This window comes from Helicoverpa armigera, chromosome 23 (assembly GCF_030705265.1).
Source record: "Helicoverpa armigera isolate CAAS_96S chromosome 23, ASM3070526v1, whole genome shotgun sequence".
In the NCBI taxonomy this organism is placed as follows: domain Eukaryota; kingdom Metazoa; phylum Arthropoda; class Insecta; order Lepidoptera; family Noctuidae; genus Helicoverpa; species Helicoverpa armigera.
This window is the reverse complement of record NC_087142.1, coordinates 640165-650158: the sequence shown is the minus strand read 5'-3', so window position 1 is coordinate 650158 and position 9994 is coordinate 640165. Positions and strand designations below refer to the sequence as shown.

Sequence of the window (9994 nt, the reverse complement as noted above, 5' to 3'; positions counted from 1 at the left end):
GCAAAATAACCGGGTTTCTGTTTTATGACTAGCTTATTTACATAGATATCAATTCTTTTATACTACAAAAGTACAAAAGGATTGCGAAATTGTTGTAAATGATAATGATTATTTAGATTAATTGTTTTATAGTATTTATAAAAATAAAAAACAATACTATTATTTTATCACTTGGTTGAGATGGTCATTGAAGTCATACAGATATCGTATCGAAGGTAGTTTTTTTAGGTACGTATGCATTTCATAGACTGGTATTTTCCGACATAATTGAAATTATTGTAGAAAAGTTATTTAACATTGTTATTTGGGATACTTGTATGAACTTAAGATAGAAAAAGTTTTTTAACCGTTTTGTTCAATAATATTACCACATTTCTTTCATATATGCCTCATTTCTTTCTCCTTAACTTAACCATGATATCTTCACAAGATCAACACCTTATCATCAGCTATTTAATCATACGTCGTATTCTCCACTATACCCGCGACATACGGTAACATTGAACGTAACGTATCTCAGTAAGGTCGCATATTGTTATGTATTCTTCCGACACAAGACGTGCTGTGAATGGCTTTCCTTAAACCGGTATTGTACGCGCTTCTGTGTCTCAAATCTACATACGCTAAATGATAATTGTTGTACACCAATACCTAAATTTGGTAACATTTCCTTACTAATAGTAATTATAAATGCAGATAAATAACTGCCTGTTTGTCCGACTTTTTCGCAGATGAGAAATAAAGAAAATTTTGCCTTTCATTCAATGCAACAACAATATTTTAAAATGATTTAACTCAAGTGGTTGGTTGATAAATTAATGTTTTCTTTGTCATGCAGATAATGAATGAAAAATTCTATTCAAATAAAATCTGAAGGGTTTTTTTTGTTTAAAAACGCGCTAATCTCAAGATCTACTGGGAAAATTAAAAAAAAAGCTAGGTAGCTCTGTTATCGAGGGAGGCTACTCTAGTCCTTACTTTGAGGTACTTTATCCGTCTGCGCAGAGTAGTTCCCGCGTTATTCTTGTGAAAACGTTGATGAGACCATAGATATTTTTTAGATTGCTATGCATACAGAGATGTGCATAGCTTCTACTAATTTTCTTATAACATTTTCCTCAGTCATGTTATTAAATAATTATGGACCAGTTCGCCATGGGTTTCGATCGTAATATTGGAGGAAAATATAACTTGATTTGAAAGAAAAAACTATGCACAAGATCGATCCATCGATCAAATCGATATTTTTATTATTATTTTTGAGCCGGATATGCCATTTAGAATAAGGTAGACAGGTGGGTCTAATCTACACATTTTTTATACACGTGGTTAATAGTAATTTAAATACTAAGGTAAGGTGGTAATTTATTGTGTCTACGATCTACATGTCATTTAAATTAATTAACATATCATTTGATGAGAAATATCCAATATCTATGTGTGCGCGGGTTTTTATTAAGAAGAATGCCTTTAAATAACAAACCTTTGAAATACAAAAACTTACACTTTAGTTTTTTGCTCAAATAAAAAATTGATTCTCATAAAACAATACTTGTTCAATATTAATAAGCAAAAAATAGTATGTGGGAAGGTGCTCGATGTTGATCGATTCAACCGCAAAATCGAAAGATACTAGTAGCGCCATCTATACCAGATTACTTGTACTTAGACATGCTTTAATGCAAGCTATAGTCACTAGATGGCGACAACTGTTGTGTTTAGAAAAGAAGTTGATTTCGAAAAAAAACATTATAAAGTGTCTACTACATTACTGAAAAAGAAAAATTTTCCTGAAAGGACGTCAAGTTATGTGAAATTTTAATTATTTGTTTTTATTTAATTGAGGATTTGAACCTATTATTTATTATATGTGCAACGATTGCTTAGAACCATAATTCATGGGTAGTTAATTACTTACTAAAGATAATTAAAGAAACCATTCCAAAACTTTTAATCACGTGCGTTTCGCAAGAATCATACCAACTCTCGACTCCTGCGCAGGTCACGATTAAAGACAATGATTATGGACTTAAAATACTCAAGTAGCATTGAGGGTCATTTGAAAATCACGAATTAGGAGGATTGACACTTAAAATTATATCTTGTTATTTGAAGACCACTACAGAAATGCGATTTGCAATCCTAGCAAAAGCTTTAGCTTATTAAAAAAGATGTCGGTTATTGTCAAAAATGTAATAGGTAAGTACCGTGGACTACCTCCTGACCACATGTACGTTTGTTATTGTAGAAATTATAGGCGTAATCTACAGGGATTTTCATTCACCAGAGCTTTAAGATTCAGGCGTTAACATTTCCACGTATTTAATTTTGGATAATTACTGGATGGTGTCACCTATATCCAGGAGTAATAGTATTTCAGCTGAGAAGTCTTCCTAACATGACATTTCTGACAAGCAAGTTGATATTGTGATTGCTCCTAAAGTCCTAACCGCTTCATTAGGTACAGCGCCTAGAATTCCTGACGAGAACTTATAAATATTCTGAAAAATGTTGAAATTTCAAATTCCAAACCAATAAAAATACCTTTAGCCGACACCAACACAGCCTGACAAAATTCTAGGCAGATGATGATGATTCCAGCAGTCCTAAAACCTAGTCGTTCCTTCAGGGAGGCTTGTTTTATACTGTTTTGATATTTTCCTTTCGCAATATCTACGTATGAGTAACATGGACCAACGGATATTGCATTTATTTTCTTAGGAAAGTGTGTCAATTTGATAACGGGTGGGCGGCTGGCTACTGGCTCCGAACTTATATGTCAATGTGTCTACGTCATTTGTTTTGTTTAGCTAGGTACAATTATAGGCAAAGGGCCTAAAAAGGCACTTTATGTTCTGTTAGTCACATTTTTGACCCGGAAACTTACCTACAAGACATTGTTTTCTGTGACATAATAGCCAATTAGGTTTGTTAGATCCTACGTCCTAGCTTACTAAAAAAACGGTAATTTTTTGGTTTGAGAAATCCATAACCATCATCCGATCAAATATATCGTCCGTATTTTAGTAATCATTACTGCCTATTAATTGATATTCATCAGCTTTCAATATGTATATTGATACAAGTCATCTTAGCGTTTACTGCCTCGAAGACTAGTCAAGTAAGAAAAGTTGAAAACGTTTAACTTCATTCATACAGTTTGTATAATATTTAAAAGATCAGCAAGGATCAGCTTATCTTCATGCGTTGATAATTTAGTCATTATTTAACAACTTCAGATTCAGATCTACACTAAATATTTTCTAGTCTTTACAGCTACTTGTCATATTACTAAAGTGGTGCGTCCACGCGCCTGTCATCTCGTCAATAGTGTTGCCCAACGATTCTCGTTAGCCGATTATTATCGATACCGGACCAGCGAGTTTGTGATGAAACTGTCTATCGATATTCAAGGTCAATGTGAAGCTTTGTTCCAATTTCTGAAGTCGTGTTTGGGTTGCGAAATGCGTGGTTGATCCTGGGACCAGTGGTCAAGTTTTTGAGTTCTCTTGAAGTTGGTTCTGGTTATTAGGTTCAGCTAGACTGAGCTAAGTTAATGAGGTGTGGAGTGGCTGCTGAAAAGCTTTACAAGTCTTATGCAGTTCATGCTTTTTCCACTATTAAGGCCCTTTTTATAATGATAAAAGGCAAAGCGATTTGACGCCTGGCGTTTAAGCTGAAGAATTTTGTTCATATTTTTTAACAATTGTGAATTCAATAGGAGTCAGTTTTGCATAAGCAAAGCTTCTTGTACGAAGAAATGGGATCAGAGCCAATTTAAACGAATTCAATGTATTTTTATACAAATCGTTTATATTACACATAAAGTATATTGTTTCTTCAAAGAGAAAGTGAAATACAGCTTTTATCTCTAAATTAGAATATACCCATAACATATCGTAACATATTATTCAACTACGACCATTTTGAACAAGGATCCGCGCCATATTATACAGTGACGTCACAGTCCTTTAGTGGACATGCGTAGGAGCAGCTTTCGTTGAACATCCGAAAAGTGAAATTTTACATTTTCTCTCGCATTTGCTCGGAGTAACTTTGAGGAGTTGTGTGTTTGTGAGTCGTTCAAGGATTTAAAAAAGTAAGTACATAAAGTTATATTTTTTCAAAAAAATATTTAGAGACATTCGATTTTTTATGTTATAACGAATTTTATAGTAAGTATTTATTTTAAATGGTAAAGTTGTAGTTTGTATTTTAAAAAAAGTTATTTAGTTTTTTACTTCGATACTTACTAAAGGTAATTTATGTCACATAAATGAGCCATCAGGTCTATTCAATGATTGTTTTTTTATTATTTTACGTAAAATTATAATTATTAATTCTTTGGAATGGCCTTGCAATGATTTCAGCGGTTTCCTCAAGTGACGCCTGATCATGTTTTAAAGCAATCAGTCACTATCGCGCTTATTATTTTCTTAATGTTATGGGAATCCTTGTTGAGAACTTGTTTTATTGATTTTGTAACGTGCTCCTCCGTATTTTTTAAGTTCTAGTGAATAATTTTTAAAAATTAGGAATCCAATGTTAAGATATCAGATTACTTATTAATTGTTTACTCCGCCATTATTTCTTTTACGCTGTAATTTAATCAAGATACGTATACCTTCAAAAAATACTGCTTTTCAGCCTACTTTCACAATGAAAATATGCATACCAAGTGCAATAATTGTCGTTTTACTATCAAACCAATTATATGCAGACGAGAAGACCAGACAAAACAATTCGATTAGCACTCACGACCCCGGACCGAGCACGTAAGTTTAAGTGTTTATAAAGGAGCAGTTTTATATTGATTATGGTATTTTTAAGATTTCAGTAGATAGTGTTCTTGAATAAGAAGGAGAAAAAGGGCATAATGGAAGTTACCAAACAGCCTATTCGTCACTCATAACTACTAATAGTATGAACGTGAACTTCAAAAAAACTGCTGAATTTAAATATTACTTAGGTACTAACTTGTGCACCAGAATCACAAGACTTTATATTTTATAAAATAAAAAACATGCTTTGGGCAATTCTCATATTTCTAAAACAACATTATAATTGCTTAGGATTACGGTAATTAGAACATGTATTTACAAAAAACTGTACATTATATTTTAAAATAAACTAAATCTATATTTACATTGAAAAAATTAAACTAATAAACATTATAATTATGTTTTTCAGTGAACCATCAATTAGTCGTCGTTTGTCAAATGAGGATCAATCTTCTGAACGAATAAAATTCAAAGATGATCCGAAAGAAAATAATAATATCGGTGTAAGTACAATTGATGAAGAATATCTTATTGATACAGTGAAAAATGGACAAAGTTATGACGAAAATAATTTATCATCCAACACCATTGAGGGAAGAGCTAAGATAAAATTCGAAGATAATTTTGATGAAGAAGAAAGTAGTCCTGGGAATGTCGTATTTGAAGATGACGCTAAATATGACGAAAATAATCTTAACTATGTCGATGATGACGAAAGGGATTTACAAAGTTCTGGAAAGCCGATCAAATTCGAAAATCAAGACAATAATTCTGGATCCTATACGAGACTTCAAGGTCCCGCCATAAATTCTGCTACTGAACAACTTGTTTTTGCTGATAGTAATAGGAATAAAGAACCTACCAAACAAAATATAAGAAGACCAAGAAGAAAGCCTCGTTTCCAAGGACCAACAACACAAAATGATAATTTAAACTACCCTGGATATCAAAGGCCAAATCATCCAAGTTCTGGAAATCCAAATGCAGGATACCCAACCTACCCATCGCAGGGTTATACTCTCCCTGGATATGGTTATCCAGGTTATCCTGCATCTTTAGCAGGAACAGCATTTTCAAATTCTGCCTATCCAGGTTACGCACCCTACCCTGGTTCACTTTACCCACTAGTGAAAACAGGATATGGAATTTATAAGCCATCAGGAAACTATCCAAATCCTGGATTGGGTTTTCCAAACGGACAAACTAATATAAGATTCCCAAACCAACAGTTTATTGGGTCACAAAATCCAGTCTCACAAAATAGCCAGCCAGCTTCACCAGTTTCAGCCTATCCTGTCCCACAATATCCGTACCAACAGGTTTATCCAGTGCCAGGATATCCTCAACCTTACCCCGGCAGTAATAACCCACAATATCCTTTGCAAGCTCAAGCGCAGTACAGACCTCCTGGGAATCCATATGCTTATCCAGGATATCCAAATGGACTGAACAGTACGTATTTTTTATTTCTATTATTATTTTTTTAGCTTCAACTACTTGTAGATAAACGTAACATTGTCTAGCCCGTGTTATAAATATTTTTGTATAATAAACTAATCTAGATCAATCTTAAAGACACTGAATGTCAGAAATAACATAATCCCATTTATTTTTTCCACGACAGAAAACTATTTTCGTATACAAAGAAGCCTTTATTTTGGCAGTTGAGTTGATTACATCCCGTTGATAGCAGCATTCACGAGCTTGAAGCGAGCTAAAACTTGGTTCGAGTGTTAGTTCAAACTAAGGCATATGAACAATAATTCTTACAACACATTCCATACACATACAACTAAACAGGCTAATCTAGCTCTAGAAATTCCGATAGGATCACTGTAAGCCTTTCGCACAACAACAATGCGTCCATTTGCTCACGCCTTTGGGTCGCGGTCAGCAGCCTACCCGATAGGAACAATGCATAGGTGAGAGGTAACGACCGATTCAACGCAGAATGACTAACTCTGACCAAAGTAGCACCAAAGATGTCGTTAAATGATAATAAAGATCATGATAAAGAAACTCCAATAAAGGATGGTGATCGTTAATTAAAGATTGATCTTTGTTAGGTTTAAGAGTGCAAGGTCAATGATCTTGACACGCAATTATAACTTACAGATAGGTAGCTAGAACCAATAATGAGGGTTTCGTAAAATGGCGTCCACGAGGTGGCAGCACCGAGTCGTCAGGTCCAAATAACTGTCAAAGTGCTTATCTTTACTATGAATAGTGAACGATTTTAGTGTTTTTTTTATTTTATAATTAAAGCACTGCATTATTGTTTTACTATTGCGGTTGAGTAAATAAAAAAACTAAATCATATTGTGTTAAAAAAAATTTCAACAAGCTTTTCCTTAGTACCAGTGACTTTTGCACCCTCTCTCTTAGCTCAATTTTTAGTTCGGAAACCTTATTCTGACCGTAGTCCATAATAAAATCAATAACACTTCCAATATAACAGAATTTCAATAAACAATAAGTTCGGCACCTACAATTCCATACTATTTGACAGCTGTTTGGACCAGACGCATACGTGGCGCCACCCGGTGGCAGAAAAAATTTCAAAAACCCTCATTGGTTAGGCATTGTAACGCCTACGACTTATTTTAATAGCTTCGATTTTAAGGAGACAAATAGACCATTATTTGTAATTAATAGATTCTTTTGACTTATTGAATTTGATATTCTAATTTTTAAGTTTATTTTTCTATTTAATTTCAGGGCCATCTCGTCGTCCAAAGTCCTTTTCCGAGAGAGCAGTCTCAGCAGTAGCCGAAGCACTGACGTCAATAGCCCTGTATGATGACCAGCAGTGCGTGCCGAAGATCCTGTGTGAAGTGGCTGGTGGCAGCAGCACGGCTTCATCACCAATGCTGCTGAAAGCTTCTGCTAGTCTTCAACCTTTGTTAACGTAAGTTTTGACGTCACATTTAATATAGGGAACGGCAGTCACCTTAGAAGTTTCATATAAAGGTACTCGGCTTTTGAGACTCTCAAAAAAAGTTAGGCAAAAGTACCTATATATTCTAAAGGGGAAGGTTTACTGTCATAGCGGTTCACCGCGTGTGGTAGTTCACTACCACAATTTCTAATTTATGTTTGCGGTTGACAAATCACTGAGTAAAATAAATAGCAGGGATTTAAGTATGTGGTTGCTAGAAAGTTGCAACATTGTAAGAAATAGATGGTGTACGTATTCCTTTAAAAATACATGACGTTACGAATTACGTTATGATAATGATAACAATTATGCTAAGAATTAAAATCTTTCATGTTACACGATAGGAAAAAGTATATACATGTTCAACTGCCTAATAATTTTTTTCAGGCTACTTCAGGCCTACAACGGAGTGAGTTCATCACCGCTGTTTATATTCAGTCTTGCTGCAATTATGGGTTTAACGGCTAAAGGAAATCCCACAGAATGTCGCCGTGCTTATCCTCAATGTCCAAACGACCCTGAAAAACTAATCAACTACCTAAACAACCATAATGGAGGCTTCTTCAGATTCTTTGGGCAACCAGAAGTTCCGCAAAAACAACAAAATTTGGAGCAATTCTACAATTATCTTTCTGGACAATATGGATTTCAACAGCAGACACAACAAAATTATGGACTTCTGAATCAGTTTAGTTATGGCTTACTGCCCCAAAACGGCAATCCTTATAATCAGGGTTACACACAAAATTCTTATAGAAACAGCAATACTTCTGAAAGCGAGATTGAAGAACGTATACAAAACAAACCAGGAATAGATATTTTAGATGGTGATAATGATGATGATTTTTACGAAGACCAAGAAAAAGGTTCTAAATGGTCCTTCCCAGATCAAGTAGGAACGAAGAAGCCGAAATATATAGAATACACTAAAATAAATGAACCAGTCAGGCCACCAAGATCAAGTAAAACTTTGAAATTCCCTGATGATAAAACGGAAAATAGGCTAGAAAATTACAGACCCAGTGATTATCCAAGGAAACAAAAAAATATATTCTTTCCTGAACAAAATTATTATCAAACAAATACCAACTATCAAACAACTACTCTTAATTCTGACGAGTATGTTTTTGATCATAAACACGGTTTTTATGTCAAAAGACCGAAAGCTACACCTATAAGAGAAGAAAGACCAACAACATATAACAATGAAAATGTAGTTTATGTAGTAAGAGGGAATGGTGATCCTAATCACCCAGAAATTGTTAAAGTTAGGCCTGGTGAGAGTATCTATACATGAAGTACAGTACAGTTTTGAATCGGCTATAGAACCAGTGGATGTTTTACTGTTCTTAGATAAATTCACAAATGAAAAAAAACTCAGATCAGTATGTCAATTTTACATATTTTGTGAGTTTTTATTTTTAGATATAAGTTAGTTTATAAGATGAAATAGTTGTCCATGTATTCTGTACTAAAATTAGACGTCTAGTAAATTATTGAACCATTTTGAATTAGTACGTCCTTTGTTCCTTCCAAAACTTTCTTCTTTGATTTTGAATTGTTGATTTAAATCAAGCTGCAGACTAAAAGTCAAAATTACGGAGCTTCATCTTGACCAATAAAACCCAAACTTTATGAAGAAGGATTTTTACCATAATTTCTACTTAACATACCCTTCTTCCCGACCTCAGTTCAACAATTACAGTGCAGTTGACAATAAAAGCCAATACTTAGCAATTAATGTAATGTCGGCCTTAACTTTATTTTTACACTCCGATCGTTCACCTTATTGCATGTCGTACGACCATTTATATGATACGACGCGATTATTTTATGATTTGATTGTTTTACTTAAATGGCGTCGCGTGACAAATGATAATTATTTTTCTATTGTTTAAATTTTGGATTTGTGTTAGAGCTTTAGAGCCTATTCAGTTTTATTGGCTCGACAATTGACTCCTAGTGATTTCTGACAAACAGTTTGATTAAGGTTTTTTGCGTTTTCCTCGTGCACATTTTTAGATAAAACCAGATTTTTAATATTGAAGTAATTGATCATAATCTTAGCAACTAGACTTTATTATGATTTAATGAATGCAACAAAAACTGAAATTAAAATATTTAACAGTTCATGCTTCCCAGGATCTAAAAGATATTATGCTTTAATTTAAAAATAGGTACACAATAAAATTAATTTTTCATTTAGAAACCTACATACGTTACACACAAAAGCTGAATTCCGCTAGTTTAGGACTATGTACAAGAAAGGCTTATA

The 9994-nt window shown here is 33.8% G+C and overlaps 1 protein-coding gene across 1 annotated transcript; it reads left to right on the top strand.

The window, feature by feature from the left end:
- The first annotated feature begins 5179 nt into the window (after positions 1-5179).
- LOC126053956 (uncharacterized) lies at positions 5180-9016 on the top strand. Its single transcript, XM_064040930.1, has 3 exons — positions 5180-6233; positions 7500-7689; positions 8107-9016. The coding sequence occupies exons 1-3, from the start codon at positions 5180-5182 to the stop codon at positions 9014-9016; spliced, it is 2154 nt and encodes a 717-aa protein (XP_063897000.1).
- The last annotated feature ends 978 nt before the right edge of the window (positions 9017-9994 follow it).

Excerpts from the sequence above, each read along its gene's own strand:
- LOC126053956 (XM_064040930.1), top strand. The coding sequence starts at position 5,180 with ATGTTTTTCAGTGAACCATCAATTAGTCGTCGTTTGTCAAATGAGGAT. Across the intron at positions 6,234-7,499 it reads ATATCCAAATGGACTGAACA|GGCCATCTCGTCGTCCAAAG; the intron begins GTACGTATTTTT and ends ATTTAATTTCAG. Across the intron at positions 7,690-8,106 it reads AGTCTTCAACCTTTGTTAAC|GCTACTTCAGGCCTACAACG; the intron begins GTAAGTTTTGAC and ends AATTTTTTTCAG.